Raw genomic sequence first — 17,174 nt, forward strand, 5'->3', positions numbered from 1 at the left:
GTGAAAAATATATGCCAACCTATACCCAAAAGTTAGGGCAAGTTTAGCATCTTCATATTACAAACTGAAAATTTTTATTTAGAGCAAATGAAACAGTCACTTTTAGTAGTTTCTTTAATTTTGAAACTTGCAATTTGAACAAAATAGATTTTTTTTTTGTCAGATGATCCCATAATGGGCAGGTATTTTTCAACTTTATTTTGACCTAGGATATGATTCTAAGATTGAAGAGCTATGTCCTGATGATAATAGTGTAGTGACAATGTAGAGATGAAAAGATTAGCTTCCTGAAAGAGAACTCCTGCATCTTATTTCTTATTCAGTACTGCTTGGCCATGTGGTCTCCTTCAAATTATGTAAACCCAAAATTTTCTTATTGAAAAATGGGGATAATAATTGTATCTACCTCATAAGGGTTAAATAAGTTAATATAGAGATAATGTGTACAATACTGTCTAGAACTGTAGTTATTGTTCCTATTACAATAATTGATATAATCACTTAGGGGATGCCTGTCTCATCTTTGTGATTACTGTTAATGTATATACTAATAATTTTGTAGTTTTTAACCCATTTATTTTGTGAGAATATGGAATTCTTCTCAATGCTAAGATGTTTCCTTATTTCCTTAATAATCTTACTATATATATATATTTTTTGGTCTTTGAGACTGCTTTATAGAAATAATACTAGAATTTATGTAGCACTTTGGAAAACTCTGAAGTAATTTACCTCATTTTATTTTCAAGATGTACCTTAAAATGTGCATTCTCTTGTTATTCCCTACAAATAAGTAGTTTAGTCATTGTCATACAGCTATAAATGGGAGTAGGATTCCAATCCAAGAGTCCTGATTCAAATTGTCTGTGGTCCTTTTCTGATCACTGCATGTTTTCATCTACCTCCCTGGTTAAAACTAGAAAAATCTAAGTTCACCAGTGTCTTCTTGCCTTGCCAATATAAAAGAGCACCAAACCAAAGTCTCTTCCATTCTTGATTATTTAGGATTACTATTAACTATCCTCATTCATTCTTTCATTCATTCTCCACAAAAAGTTAGAATTTCTGTGGTAAATATTGTGCTCTGAAAATAGTTATCAGCACCCAAGCTACTTTCAGAGTATGTATGATTTATTTTTCTATCTAGTTATTTATAGTTGTTCCATGTTAAAAAGATAAATATTAAATTGAAAATTTATATGAAGGGTATAGCAAGGTGATTTAAATTAGAAGTTACTGTGATGGAAAACAAACACATACTATAAAATGCACCCAGAAATGAGACTCTTGGAAGCCTATGTATTCTCTAAGCATTACATGTATATTGTATATATGGGAAAGTATTAGTTATTGGCCTTACAAGTATGCCCTTGAATAATCAGTCATCTTGAGAGCAAATGAATTGTACTATAATGTTTATCTTTAAATAATTAAAAGGAAATGTTTAAGAGATACTGTCCACCTGAATTTTTAAACAGGAGGAATATGGATGGTGACTGATCTAATGTTATATTGATGACATTGAGATCATACTGATAACATTTATTTGGATTTTTGCATAGGATTTTTGGGAAAATGGGAAATCTTTTAGGAAAATAAAATTATTCTGTTTTTCTCAGCTTGCTTAATTGTATTTAACATCATTAACTTAAATATTAATGATTAACATATTTTATTATGAACATATTAAATGGTTAAGTTTCATATGAGTGTGGTCCTCACTGATAACTTCTGTATCATTTGGCTTGAAATGTTTCTCATTTGAGGAAGTGAAATCTGAGTCAATTAGAACGGATGTAGTCCCAAGTACTTCCTCCTAAAATTCACAGAATGTGACTATGTTGGGGACTAGAGATATTTGTCTTTCTCCTTCGTTAGCATATGCTCCTTGATCTTGTGTTAAGTGAACATTGACAAACATTATTTTAATTATTGAGCTACAATCCTGATTAGTTATGTGTTTGTTGTAGACCTTCTTCAAATGTATTCAGTCAGCCATCTGACAGACAGTAGAACAGAGCACCAGAGTGGCATTTGAGAATTTATGGTTAAGCTCTAATTTGACTATGACAAGTCATCTTATAAAAACTGATGGGTGGGGCCTCCCCAGTGGTGCAGCAGTTGAGCACTGGGTTGCGAAGCTGCCCGCAGCCTTTGCAGTGCCGGTTCGATCCCCAGCTGCTCCCTGGCCACCGGAGGAGGGTCCCACATGGCGTGCAGACCTCTCCTACCGCCCGCTGCTCCCCTCAGCAGTGTATTTCGTCAGTTTGCCTGCTCTGCTCCCCGCTCTGGCTCTGGTGAATTCTCTCACCCTCCCGCGCTTCTGACTGTACCCAGTGCTTGTATAAATAAATAAAAATAAATCTTTAGAAAAAAAAACAAAACTGATGGGTGAAAATCATAGTAAATACCATTAAGGAGATATATTCAGTGTGATCTGTTTATGAATCAAATTGGATGTGCATTGAAACTTTTTTTTTTCATTTAGTGAGTAATGTAAACTCTCAATAAAGATAAACAAAATATAACTTTTGTGACATATAAAACACCTACTCTAATACACATCAGTAATTTGTATAGTATTAAATTTTCAGATAGGCAAGATGGGAGAAAAACCTAAATTTGGCTTTAGATGAACTGTTCCAATTTTTTCCTTGTACCATCTACAATGCAACAAGCTATTATTGCCTTCACCTCCTCTGTTCCAAACTCAGTCTTTTCAGTTACTGTTTTTCAAGAAATAGATCAAATAAATTGGAAGTCAGTCTAAACCAAAACATGCAAATTGACCTTGGAGTCTTTAAGAGGAGCCTTTGTAGCAAGCAAAGTACAGTGGCTTACACATTCTAGACACTGCCCTAAAAATTATGACTATAATATTTTAGATTGAGGGATTAATATTTAGTGATGATAATTATATTATGGTTGGGTCTTAAAAGCCCACTATTCTTGGATATATGTGCTAAACATAAAGGTTAATGTATGTGATCAATGGGAAGAGCTACAAAATAATTCAAGGGTGGCTGGAACAAATGAAGGCTGGGTGTGAACTGATAATTGTTAAATTTGGGCAATCTGTAATATATTCACTTTACTTTTCTCTATGTTTTTGAATATGCTTTGGAATTTGCTTGAATATTTTATACCTGTATGAATGAATGAAGTGTCTGCTTAGGGCCCAGAGCACTCACTGCCTTACATCCTTGGTTCATTAAAGACACAGAAAACATCAGCTTCTTACATCTTGCTCTTACAGGTTAGAACTATAGTTTTTAAATGTTCTTATGTAGACCTTTCAGATGTTCTTATTTAAGAAAATTCCACTGCAAGCATGCATGTGGATCCATTTTGACTTTTTCATAAGAGAAATTTATCTGGATAACATTGAATATGCACTCAAATTTAACTTTTTTTATTACTGAAAGATTAGGAGAAAGGATTTCCTTTTTGTAATTACTTACTCGTGTGTTAAAAAAATAGAACTCTGAAGTTATCCAAGATAATGTAAAATTTGTTTTTATAATCTGTAAAATGATGGCGCAAATAGCCAAAGTTGCCTTGAAGCCCACTGAACGTAAGCTTGTGAGCAGGAGACACTATTTTGTATTGATATGTCTATATTTCTTCACACCACCTTCAGCTATTTACCATTCCAACTTTCCCCAATTACGTGACCACAGATAAATGAGAGTATATTGTGATTTCTTTTCCTTAACCAAAGAGTGTTTTTATTTTTTGACAATGTGTGTAACAAAGATTTTCAATTTGTTACTCTTAGTAACACTTGAGACAGGATAAACTCCCTCCCATAGAGTGCACGCTCAGTAATTGTCCAGTGAGAGGAGGGGGAGAATGTTAATTCCACTGCTGATCAGCCTATCACTGTAGGGCCAGTAGATCCCTAGTTTCCCATCATTCCAAATGGATGGAGTCAACTAGAATTATGTACTGAAGGTTTTCTTTAAAAATGTTATCTTTGTGTATCTTTCTCATCTCTAATTGTGCTAGCCATCCCATTTCTGCCTTAAAATGATGTTATGATTGTCACTGTTTTGTTGTTGTGGTAAGTTTCATTGGTTTACAACACTGTATATGAGTCAAAGATTAGAATCACACCTTTTCAGTTAAGTGTTTTTTAAATGACACACTATTAAAGTCAAGGTATAATGCAAAACAAAAAGACAAAACATGAGTGGTATGTATCACCTGTCTCTAGAAGGCACCATTAGTGGCAGGGCATGAAAACATTTTTGTCCTATTTTCCTACCAATTGTGAATTCTTACTGCAGTTAGTTTTGAGAAATGAAATTGAGACTTTGAACAAAACTTTCAATAAATCAGTAAATGAATTTATGATCCATAGGTACTTGCATTAATCTTTCTACAGTATTTCCTTTGAAAACAATATGAAGGGTAAAACATTATCTCACATGGTGTTATATGGAAGGGAGCTGTGTCCAGATGGACAGGGTCTTAGGAAAGGTGATGGTTTCTGAATATAAATGTGTTATTGTTCCCTGTTGGCTTATTTATCAAATTATTTAAAAACCTAGGTGTTTAAAATGGAAACATTTAGCCATACACAGACACACCCATCCACATACATAATGGGAAGTTGTCCATAAAGAATTTTTAGATGGATTATTCTATATTATACTACTGGTTTTTTATAATGACTATCAAAAAATTTTTATGGAATGTTTAACTGGCATTGGTGCCTTATGATAAAAAGGGACATGATTCAATTTCTAGTTTTTTATAGGACTAAAGTTTTGATAACATTGATATTGTAAATGACCAAGAAAATAAAAGCGCCATAGCTTTTTTCCTTTTCAATGGGAAATCAAACCTGTTTTTAGAAGAATTTTTTTTTTAAAAATTTGATACTGAACATTTGTCATATTTTTTGTCTTCCTGTTCTAATCTTATTACCTTTTTAAAACAGATCTTCTGTCACCCAACTTAATACCCTAAATGCTTTCTAGTGATATATTTTACTGTTGCAAAACATTTACTCCTCAGTACTGCTTTACTTGAACAAAGACTAATCATCACATTTTTGTGTTGTTCAGGAATCAGATGGCCAGGGCTGCCCCTTCTGTCGCTGTGAAATTAAAGGAACGGAGCCCATAATTGTGGACCCCTTTGATCCGAGAGATGAAGGCTCCAGGTGCTGCAGCATCATTGACCCCTTTGGAATACCCATGCTGGACTTGGATGATGATGACGACCGAGAGGAGTCCTTGATGATGAATCGGTTGGCAAATGTTCGAAAGGTAAATCTGGAAACCATAGGTTTAATCAGTGACCTGTGACATGCAAAACAAATAATGCACACAAATAGGGTATGATTGAGTGTGTTAGAGTTTGGGAAAGATTTAGGAATCAGAAGTGAAAATACAAGTAAAGTTGTTAGTCTGATAAAATTATAGCCTAAGAAAGCAGTAGACTCTACTGAAAGTACTCTTGCTGTTTTAAATCAAAATGAGAGATAATGAGAGCTGTTGTGTAGAGTTAAGACTGACAATAGCAGATCTGTGAAGAATATTTTCAGAAAGGAAATTAAAATTTGTAACTGATTATGAATATTTGTTGAAGTCTAAAAGAAATATCTGCTAGAGTTATTTTCTTGCCAGCCGCCTTCTGTTTGGCTACAAGTGGTGACATAAGATTTATAACTGTGAATCTACTATAATCTGTGTTTTGCTTATCAATCAATATTGCTGGCTCAGAAAATTGACTTTGTCAGTTCACTGTAGATGAAGTCCACTGGCTACTTGGAGTTTATGTAACCAGAGTCACAGGAGACTGGTTGATAAACCAGCTTATAACTTGATATATAGACTAGAGGTACAATAATCAATAGAACTGGATAGACATTTACTGTACAGAAAGTTACATAAAGTTCAGATTATACTCAGAAACTCATGCTTTCAAAGTCAGAAATGACGACTCGCAATCCAAAGTACAGTGAGAGTACCCCCGCTTTCCCCAGCTAGTGGCAGATAAGGCTAAACAGTCTTGGTGCTCATCCCTGCTGAGTTCAGACTTGGCCTGCACAGCCCTACACAGAACCCCCATTTCAATTCTGTAGGATTTGGCAGGTAACATAAAACCTATTAGCCTTTTATGTGGAATGATGAGAATTTTATTCCCTATATGCGTCTGATAGGAAACACATGCTGGACAGATGAAGCATTTCTTTGGATTACCCCTTCAGCGTCAAAACAGCCTCATGTTCTCTCTGCATTTTCTGTGTTCCAGTGTTCACTGAAATCATGCCCTTAAATTTTCTTATATATGCAGGTATATTAGCATCACCAATAGGACTACTCACAAATTTTGCTTTTGGTCTGGGATGATTTTTACTCTCCATATAATTTTTTAGTAAATTAAAAATTTTAACCCTTGGAGAAACATCTTCTGGTTCCATCCTTTCTTCCTGTGTCACACACACAGTTGTGAAGTGTGTGATCCTTTTGACCCAAGAGATGGAAGAAAGGAAGTAGTTATTCTTCAGGAACACTCAGGATAAAAAAGAAGAAACTCAAATTGAAAGAGCAAGAGTTGATTTTAAGATGATTTCATGATGAGTAGACCAGTATTAATGTATTTTATATGCACAAAACTTTTTCACATATTTTCTTCTCTCAGCAACTTGAGAAAGTGATTTTCATTTTTCAAAGAAGGAATGAGGCTCAAGCTTGTCATGTGACTTGTCTACATGAGCCAGGTGAGCTGCAGAGCTGGGATGCCATACTAGGTCCTCTGGAAACAACATAGTCATATAGTCTACGATACTGTCCATAACCTGGCTTAGAACCCCTTTCACACCCTGTGTGGAGCTCTCACCTTCAGGGTAATGAAAGGAGTTCTAAGCCAGGATATGGACAGTATCATAGAATATATGACTATGTTATTACATATGACATTGTAGATATACTAACATGTTGATAATAGTAGCATCAGTACTGTAAATGACCTGACATTGTTTGAGATTCTTAAATCTTTGACCTCATTTGATCATCACACCCACCCAATGGGGAAGCTATTGCTATTTTCCTGTTCTAGAGAGGACACAATTGAGGAAGAAAGATGTAGAAATAACTTTCCTAAAATCCCATTACTACTGTGTAGCAGAATTTGTGCATTATCGCAGGTCTCCCTGCCTTAAAAACTCTGTTCATGAGCCATCATGCAATACTGTCTCTTGTGCCATCTTTGGACCATATCACACACATTGTACTTGGTAGACAAAGTTTAACTACCATTATTTGAAGATCTTTTCAGATCTATCACATAATGTACATGCTGAAAATTTATTAACTCCCAATGAATTTTCACCAGAAGTTACTTTTAATTGAGATCTGTTGGTATAACCTATAGAAATATTTATACCTTGCACCTAACCTAACAGCTCACTAAAAATCTCACACATATTCAGTTAGTTCCTGGTAATTTATATGTAAGTTACTATTAAATCAGTTTTCTGTGTGCTAGCCCTGTCTGGTGATATAAATGTAAATTCAAAATAATTAAAATGTGATAAAAATGAAGATTTTAATCCTCAGTCACACGGCACATTTTAAGGGCTTAATAGTCACTTATGTCTAGTGGCTACTGTATTGGACTGTATAGATATATTTCTTGTAGGTATTAAAATATCCACTATAAATAGATATGATGGAAATTGTTTTTCCTTTACAAAACTATTTGATAGAGCTTTGTCAGGTCATTCTGCAGGTTCTATTGGAAGAAGGTAAGGTCTTAGTCTAAAATATTTTTAATAACCAAATGGTTTTAGCTCACTTTGGGTATTTGACTATAACACTCAAATCAGCACTCTGTGTCCCATTTTTCTGTTGTCTAAGCGTGATTTTACATTTTAAAGGTTTGTATATTTAAATGATTTTATAAATAAGTACATGATTTCCTTGATTTTTGCATCTTGACTTACAAGCTTAAAGTACTTACTATCTGTCCCTTCTAAGAAAACCTTTGTAAGCCATAAACCTAAGGCTCAGAAAGCATTTAAAGAATGATTATACATGGATAATAGAGAATGACAGAAAAGTTTTTGAGAACCATGCGGCAGTTCAAGTACAAGGGACCTAGATAGTAGTGTTTCCAGCTGGAAAAGGGCATTTCCATTTTCTTTACAAAATGGATTTTCTTTTTTCAGTGATTCATATCTGGAGAGAGGCATTGAGCCTCTTTCTAGAACTCTGAGCCCCTTACTGCTTTGGGGAAGACTATATTCATCCTGTAGGACTTTAGGGAAACTTACAGTCTTGGCCTGTTTTCCACAGATGGTGAAGCCTGTATCCATCTGATAACTGAAAGCTGTCACTGCTCGGGTAAAAGGAGCATAGACTGCTCACAAGGGACTGGGGTGGATGCCCTGGTCTTTTCATGCACTCTTCAGAAGGTACAGGTTCTGTTCTCTCTGGCACATTAGTGAGCTTCCTGTCAAGGGAGCTGAGAAATTTTTATATCTGTCTTTTCTATAAAATACCCCCAAAAAAAGAGAAGAATGGAGCTCTCAGATTTTATTGCCCATAAACTTCCACTTCAGTGGCTTATTTGGCAGTCAACATTGCCATTTAATAAAGCTTTCATTATAGTCAATGTTATTTCTATGCTTTCCTATGACAATTAGACATTGGAGAAATTAAATAAATGTCTTTATATGCAGTGATATGCCTCTAGTCAAGGAAATAAATTGTGTGAATTATACATTAACTTACTCTCTTAAAGGTAACCACTTAGCTTTTAAAATCTAAATTTTAGTATAGATAAAGCATCAGTTTTTTTTGTGATAATTGAAAAGCTATTGCTTTGACCATATGGTCCCATAGCACTTTACATACTTCTATTTAAGAGTTTCAGCAGTCACACTAAATTGTTAATGTTTTATTTAGAGGACTGTCTTCTCATTGAAACTGTTAATTCTTATGGCCAGAGCCAATGTCTTACTTATCTTTGGGTTCCCCTGGCACCTTAAATACACCCACTAAATATTAATTAAATGAAATAATAAATGCACATGCATTCCACATGTTCTTTGTGAGCAGTAACCTGAGATTTTGCACCTTTTTATCTCCATTCCTGTCTGTAGACTGAATGTATATACATGCAGTACATCAAATGGAAGGTTTTGTTCAGTTCTGCCTTACAGCTGAGGTTAATAACATAGCACATTGTCACCTGACATAATCATTTTTATACTTGAATTTTCTTTCTCTGTTTCTTAACCATTCAGTTGCTTCACTCATTCGTTCATTTTCAAAGCATTTCATTCTCTTAGCTGTGGTAGTGACTGTCAGTCATTGTCCATCAGAATGGTTCAGTTTTCTTTTCTCTGCCATTTCAAATATCCATCTCATCTGTATGCTCTTTTATGAGCAAGTTGATGACTATCTTGTGAAATTGTCTGTTTTAAGCATGTTGCATTCTTTAAATTAGTAATGCTTCCATCATAGCATAAAAGACTGTTACCATGGTGATATCCCACAGCTGGAGTTTATATATAGTGGAGTACTAAACATATAGAATGTATTCCTTTTTATAAGGTAAGCATATTTAATAATACGAATTTTTACAGAAGCAATCAGAACCTACAAGTACAGTGTATTGTTTGCCTTCCTAGATATAGGCTATTTTGTAATTCTCACTGGAAAACATTTTAGATTTTATTTGAAATTATATACCATTGCTTGAGTTCAGAGCTGTCAGAACTTCTAAGATAATTGGTTCTCATGTGAACACTTAAAGGAAGTCCAGAGTACAATTGCTAAGATCATATCCTTTCTGACTTCAGTCAGATCACAGCTAAGAAAAGCTATCTGTTACTATACAGAATTTTATTTCACTTGTCTAAGGAGGATTCTTATCAGTTCCTTAGTAATTGTGTTGATAGAACATACTATTTACCAAATACATAAAATTACAAGCAAAATAAAGTCTTGCATACAGGATGAAATAGTTGACAGACTCACCTAATATATGAGTTGAGACTAATTTCTTCCATCTTAAACAGTTTCTTTAAGCAATATTTAATATCTTTAAAAAAAAAAAAAAACCATTTAAGAACAAAAACAGTTGTAACCAGAGGGATAACTCTTTATCTTTTCTTATATGTTGTTATCAAAAATTAAATCCGGGGCCTCCCCTGGTGGTGCAGTGGTTGAGCGCTGGGCTGCGAAGCTGCCTGCAGCCTCTGCAGTGCTGGTTCGATCCCTGGCTGCTGGCGAGAGTCCCACATGGCACGACACACCTCTCCTGCCACACCTGCTGCTCCCCTCAGCAGTGTGTTTCCACAGAATGCCTGTTCCCCGCTCTGGCTCTGGTGAATTCTCTCACCCTCCTGTGCTTCTGACTGTACCCAATGCTTATATAAATAAATAAATCTTTAAAAAAAATTAAGTCTGTGTTGCTAAGTAAAAGATTAATAGATCATCCAGGGCTTGATTTTCCTCATATTTTCCTAATAGTAAGTATGAGGAAAAGTTCCATAGTAATCCTGATCTTGAAGAGAGAGTTCTTGTGTACAGATCACAGGGTTTCAAGGAGAGCAATGCTTTTTAATGTGACTCATATTCTAACCACAGGCAGAACAGTAAGGAGAAGAAGGACAAGAGTGAAAAGCAGGATAACAATAGATATTTGTAAAACATAGAGCATGGTTCTCCTCTGTGTGAGGTTCTGCCTCCTGAGGGTATTCAGAAACGCGGGGACATTGGTCAGAGAAACAACTGACTTGTTAGCAGGCAGAGTCAAAGATGCAAAACATCCTGCAGTTCATCAGACAATCCTGCCCAAGAACTACTCTGACCACCACAGCAGTACCTTCTCATTCTCCCACTTAGGTAGAGTCTTTCTTTGTTGGAAGCAACCCAGAGGTATATGTACATTGTTTGCCATTTCATTGCATTCTCTTCACTGAATTCCTTAAATCCTCCATGCCTAATAGTAGCATTTTCTTCATTAGTATTTAATTGTCCAAGGGAAAAACTGCCTTGTGTAAGTTCTAGGTGATATTATAGGGGACCTGGAAGATAGTGTTATATGTTCTTCAAAAATGGCTTGAATACATACCAGATTCTGAGAATACACTGTAGGCTCTTGTTAGCAGTTTTGGATCAGTGTCCTGAGGTCGACTGTGAGCTCCTGGAGGGCACAGGCCTTCCCTTGCTTGCTTTCTTTTCATTCTCACAGCCCTGCCTACTGTCTGGTACATAGTATGCCATTGAGGAAGGTTTCTTTTTACTGAATCATCATTGGTAACACTTCTTTTATATTTTCAACTTAAATTGCTTAACTTTGGTTTACAACGCCATATATATTTTAGCAGTATAGGTTCCCATCTTTACAAATGCAAATTATTGTGCCATGTCTACCCCTAAAGCCCCAATTATCCCCCACCAAAATCCACTGGGACACTTTGCTTCCCCTGCTCCACACTCCCCTTCTGATAGCTTCAGTTCAACAGTCAAATGTCAAGGGTTTTAGTTTGTCTGTTCCTTTCTTTGTTTCTTTATGTTCCATGTATGAGTAGATCTTCAAGTATGATAAGTAATGCAGTTCTGACCTGCATTGTTCTTCAGTACACATACTGTCATTGCAGTCAATTACCTGGGTCATAGCTATTTACAGTTTTGATACATAGTTTCCTTGTTTCTCAGTAACATTATCTGTGAAACCCTAGTTCTTCAGGTTGAGATCAAATGAGTTCATATATGTAAAACCATTTGAATAGTGCTGGTACAGAGTAAATATTAAGTGTTAGTTGTTAACATTTTTTACATGTAGTATTAAGACTCCTGAAGAAGTACTGAATTTATTTTTTTTTTTTAGTTCCCCCTGCCCAGCCACTCCATAGGAACAGATTTTATACGCAGAAAATATTATTCAGAGGTCTCTTTAGTTTTAAAAGTTAACATTTATTTAAATTACATATTAAAAAACTAATTTTATATTAAAGTTCAATTTATAAATCTTATTACTTTATAAGTTTAGCAAATGTTGTTAATTACTTTTTTTATTTTATTATTTTTTTTAAATAATAAATTTTATTTTTATATTCCCCATACAATTGCAACCCCCCCATTCTGACCCCAATCCCTCCCCTCCCACCCCCACCACCCAAAAAGTGTCTCTGGTTCATAGTTTTCTGTTGATTTTGATTTTCACTTTCTTATAGTTATTCATTTTCCTGGTCCCTTATTTAAGTTTTCTAGATTCCTGCTATGAGTGAGACCATCTGGTATTTTTCTTTCTGGCTTATTTCGCTGAGCATGATCCCTTCCAGCGCCATCCATGTTGCTGCAAATTGCATGTGTTTATCTTTTTTGAATGCTGAGTAATATTCCATGGTATATATGTACCACATCTTCTTGATCCAGTCGTCTATTTTGGGGCATTTGGGCTGTTTCCAAAGCTTAGCTATTGTAAATAGTGCTGCTATAAACATAGGGGTGCAGGTGCTCTTTGGAATTGATGTTTCTGTGTCCTTTGGGTAAATACCTAGGAGTGGAATTGCTGGATCATATGGAAGCTCTATGTTTAGTAGGTCCAGAAATCTCCACACAGCTCTCCATAGTGGTTGGACCAGTTTGCACTCCCACCAACTGTGTAGAAGAGTTCCTTTTTCTCCACAACCTCGCCAACATTTCTTGTTGCTAGTTTTTTTAATATGTGCCATTCTCACTGGTGTAAGATGGTACCTCATTGTAGTTTTGATTTGCATTTCCCTGATTACAAGTGATGTTGAACATTTTTTCATATGTCTGTTGGCCATTTGCGTTTCCTCTTCAGAGAAGTTTCTTTTTAGCTCTTCTGCCCATTTTTTGACTGGATTATTTTCGTTGTTGTTGTTGAGTCTCATCAGCTCTTTGTAGATTTTTGTGATCAGTCCTTTATCATTAGTGTTGGGTGCAAAAATGTTCTCCCAGTTGGTGGGGTTTCTCTTTGTTTTTGTTATTGTCTCTTTTGCTGTGCAGAAGCTCTTTAATTTGATGTAGTCCCAGCTGTTTATCTTTGCCTACACTATCACTGCTTTGGGTGATGTGTTTGTAAAGATGTCTTTGATATGAATATCACGTAGTGTTTCGCCTATATTTCCTTCTATGTATTTTATGGTTTCAGGTCTTATGTCAAGTTGTTAATCCATTTTGAGTTGATTTTTGTGTATGGTGTGAGGTAGTGGTCAAGCTTCATTCTTTTGCATGTAGCGACCCAGTTTTCCCAGCACCATTTATTGAACAAAATTTCTTTGTTCCAGTGCATATTCTTTGCTCCTTTGTCAAAGATTAGTTGATCATAAATCTGTGGGTTTATTTCTGGATTTTCTATTCTATTCCATTGTTCTGCATGTCTGTTCTTGTTCCAATACCATGCAGTTTTGATGATTATGGCTTTGTAGTATAGTTTGAAGTCTGGGAGTGTGATGCCTCCATTCCCTTCTTTTTTTTTTTTTCAGGAGAGCTTTGGCTATTCAGGGTTTTTGGTGATTCCATATGAATTTCATCAATAATTGTTCTATTTCTTTGAAGAATGACATTGAAATTTTGATTGGAATAGCATTGAATCTGTATATTGCTTTTGGTAGGATGGCCATTTTAATAATGTTTATTCTTCCAATCCATGAGCAGGGGATGTCTTTCCATTTCTTTGTGTTCTATTTCTTTTAACAGTGTTTTATAGTTTTCTTTGTATAGGTCCTTTGTCTCTTTTGTTAGATTTATTACCAAATATTTGATTTTTTTTGTTTCAGTAATAAAAGGGATGGTTTTTTGATTTTTCTTCTTCAGATTTATTGTTTGTATATAGGAAGGCTACTGACTTTTGCGTGTTGATTTTGTATCCTGCCACTTTACTGAACTGATTGATGAGTTGAATTAGTTTTTCTGTGGAGTTTTTGGGGTTCTCTATGTATATTATCATATCATCTGCAAATAGTGATAGTTTGACTTCCTCTTTTCCTGTTTGGATTCCTTGTATGTCTTTCTCTTGTCTTATTGTTCTGGCTATGACTTCCAGTATTATATTGAAAAACAGTGGTGAGAGTGGACATCCTTGTCTTGTTCCAGATCTTAATGGAATTGCTTTCAGCTTTTCACCATTGAGAATGATACTGGCTGTTGGCTTGTCATATATGGCCTTTATGATGTTGAGGTATGTTCCTTGTATCCCGAGAATTTCAAGGGTTTTTATCATGGATGGGTGTTGCACTTTGTCAAAAGCTTTCTCAGCATCTATTGATATTATCATATGGTTTTTATATTTCTTTTTGTTGATGTGTTGGATAACGTTGATTGATTTTCGGATGTTGAACCATCTTTGTGTCCCTGGAATGAATCCTACTTGGTTGTGGTGAATTATCTTATGGATATATTGTTGGATTCTGATAGCTAAAATTTTATTGAGGATTTTTGCATCAGTGTTCATTAGGGAGATTGGCCTGTGGTTTTCTTTTTTTGTGTTGTCCTTGTTCAGTTTTGGTATTAGTGTAATGTTGGCTTCATAGAACATGTTTGGTATTATCCCTTCCTTCTCAATTTTTTGGAAGAGTTTGTGAAGGATAGGCACTAATTCTTTTCTAAATGTTTTGTAGAATTCATTTGTAAATCCATCAGGTCCTGGGCTTTTGTTTTTGGGGAGGTTTTTGATTATCATTTCAATTTCATTGCTTGTAATTGGTCTGTTTAGGTGTTCTATTTCTTCTTTATCTAGCTTTGGGTGATTGTAGAGTTGTAGGAATTTGTCCATCTCCTCTAGATTGTTGAACTTGTTTCCATATAACTGTTCATAGTAGTTACTGATTATTCTTTTGATTTCTGCTGTGTCCGTTGTGATTTCTCCTCTTTCATTTATGATCCTGTTTATTTGTGCTTTCTCCCTTTTTTCCTTTGTGAGCCTGGCTAGGGGTTTGCCTATTTTATTTATTTTTTGGAAGAACCAGCTTTTGGCTTCATTGATCTTTTGGAATTTTTTTTTTTTTTTTTTAGTTTCAATTTCATTTATTTCTCCTTTGGTTTTTATTATTTCTTTTCTTCTACTGGTTTTGGGTTTTTTTTTTGTTGTTGTTGTTGTTGTTGTTCTTTTTCTAGATCTTTGAGCTTCGAGATTAGGTTGTTTCTTTGAGTTCTTTCTTGTTTCTTGATGTGAGCTTCTATTGCTATATATTTTCCTCTTATTACTGCTTTTGCTGCATCCCATACATTTAGGATTTTGGTGTCCTCCTTGTCATTCAATTCAAAGAATTTTTTAATTTCTTCTTTGATCTCCTCATTACTCCAGTGGCCTTTCAGTAGTGTGGTTTTCAATCTCCATGAGGTAGGAGAGTACCTTGCCTTCTTTTTATGGTTTATTTCTTGTTTGATGCCTTCATAGTCAGAAAAGATGGTTGGTATGATTTCAGTCTTGGTGTATCTGTTGATGTTTGTCTTGTGCCCCAGTATGTGATCGATCCTGGAGAATGATCCGTGTGCACTTGAGAAAAATGTGTACTCTGTTTTTTGGGGGTTTAGTGTTCTATAGATGTCTGTTAAGCCCTAATGCTCTAGGTCCTTACTTAGAGCTTTAGTTTCTTTACTTATTTTTTGTCTTATTGATCTATCCATTGTTGATAGTGGTGTGTTGAAGTCTCCCACTACGTATGTGTTTTCTCTGATGTCTGTTTTCACAGATGACAACAGTTGTCTGATGTATTTTGGTGCTCCTTCGTTTGGTGAGTATATTCGGGGTGTGGGTCCTCCATGTCGGTGGGGCACAAGGCAGACACAGCACCCCAAAGCCGTTGAGGTTTTCCCTACCATTCCCACTCTGAGTGGGAATGGTGTTATTTATTAATGAGTGTTATTTCTTCTTGAAGTATTGTCCCCTTGATCATAATGTAGTGACCATTGGGGTCTCTTTTTATCTTTTTGAGTCTGAGTCTGTTTTATCTGATATAAGTATAGCTGTTCCTGCTTTTTTGGTCCATTTGCTTGTAGGATTGTTTTCCATCCTTTAACTTTGAGCCTATTTTTATCTTTTTTAGCTAAATGTGTTTCCTGGAGACAGCAAAAGGTTGGGTTTTGTTTCTTAATCCAGGCTGCAACTCTGTGTCTTTTTTCTGAAGAGTTTAGTCCATTTACATTTAGAGTTAATATTGATATGTTAGCATCTGTATTTGCCATTGTGTTTGTCTTTCCTTTGATTTTATTTATTTATTCTTTTAATAACTTTTTTTTTTTTTGGCCTTCTTTCGTTGTTACTCGTCCCTCTGAGGTTCTGGCTTTAGGATTCCTTGTAGTATTTTTTGGAGTGGGGGTTTAGTCATAATGAAATTCCAGAGTTTCTGTTTGTCTGGGAAGGTCCTTATTCTTTCTTCATAGAGGAAGGAGAGCTTTGCGGGATAGAGTATTCTTGGTTGGCATCTGTTTTCTTGGAGTCTGTTGACTATGTCCCTCCACTCTCTCCTTGCCCGTAGTGTTTCTTCAGAGAAGTCTGATGTCAGCCTGATTGGTTTTCCTTTGAATGTTATCTGCTTCTTCCCTCTTGTCAGCTTCATTATTTTTTCCTTGTCCTGGATTCTTGGGAGCTTTACTATTATGTGTCTTGCTGTATTTTTCCTTTCGTCGTGGAAGTTTGGTGTTCTTCTTGCTTCTTGTATATCAATTTTCAGCTCCTTCTTCACATTTGGGAAGTTCTCTTCAATTATCTCTTTGAATATTTTCTCTGTTCCTACATCTCTCTCCTCTCCTTCTGGTATTCCTATAACTCTTATATTTCCTTTCCTCATGGAGTCAGATAGTTCCCAAAGTATTTCTTCGTTCTTTTTCCTTTGTACTTCTCTTTCCTTTCCTGTTTTGGTTCTTTTTATTTCTGTGTCTTCAAGAGTACTTATTCGTTCTTCCATTTCATCTATTCTGCTTTCATTGCTTTTCCCAGAGTTCTTTAGTTCCTCCATTAATTTTTTGCTCTCCTGCGTTTCTTTTGCTTCCCTCTTTAGGGACTCAATTTCATTCTTCTGACCATTATTTTCCCTCTTTAGGGACTCAATTTCCTTCTTCTGATCATTGTTTTCCTTTATGAGTTCTGTCATTTTTTTTAATCACGGCAATTTTAAATTCTCTTTCTGGAAGGCACAGAAGTTCTTCCAAGTTACTGTCGTTGCAATCTGGAGGGTG

The 17,174-nt window shown here is 35.4% G+C and overlaps 1 protein-coding gene across 8 annotated transcripts in view; it reads left to right on the forward strand.

Moving 5' to 3' along the window:
- The window catches only part of CBLB (Cbl proto-oncogene B), a 200,051-nt gene that overhangs the window by 127,163 nt on the left and 55,714 nt on the right, over positions 1-17,174 (forward strand). For all 8 annotated transcript variants that reach the window (XM_037525620.2, XM_037525618.2, XM_037525619.2 and 5 more), the window contains exon 10: positions 5,073-5,276. In XM_037525620.2, the coding sequence (XP_037381517.1) occupies positions 5,073-5,276 (204 nt within the window). The remainder of the gene's footprint in view (positions 1-5,072; positions 5,277-17,174) is intronic.

Source organism: Talpa occidentalis, unplaced genomic scaffold, assembly GCF_014898055.3.
Source record: "Talpa occidentalis isolate TD23 unplaced genomic scaffold, MPIMG_talOcc4v2.1 talOcc4.4, whole genome shotgun sequence".
Classification (NCBI taxonomy): Eukaryota; Metazoa; Chordata; class Mammalia; order Eulipotyphla; family Talpidae; genus Talpa; species Talpa occidentalis.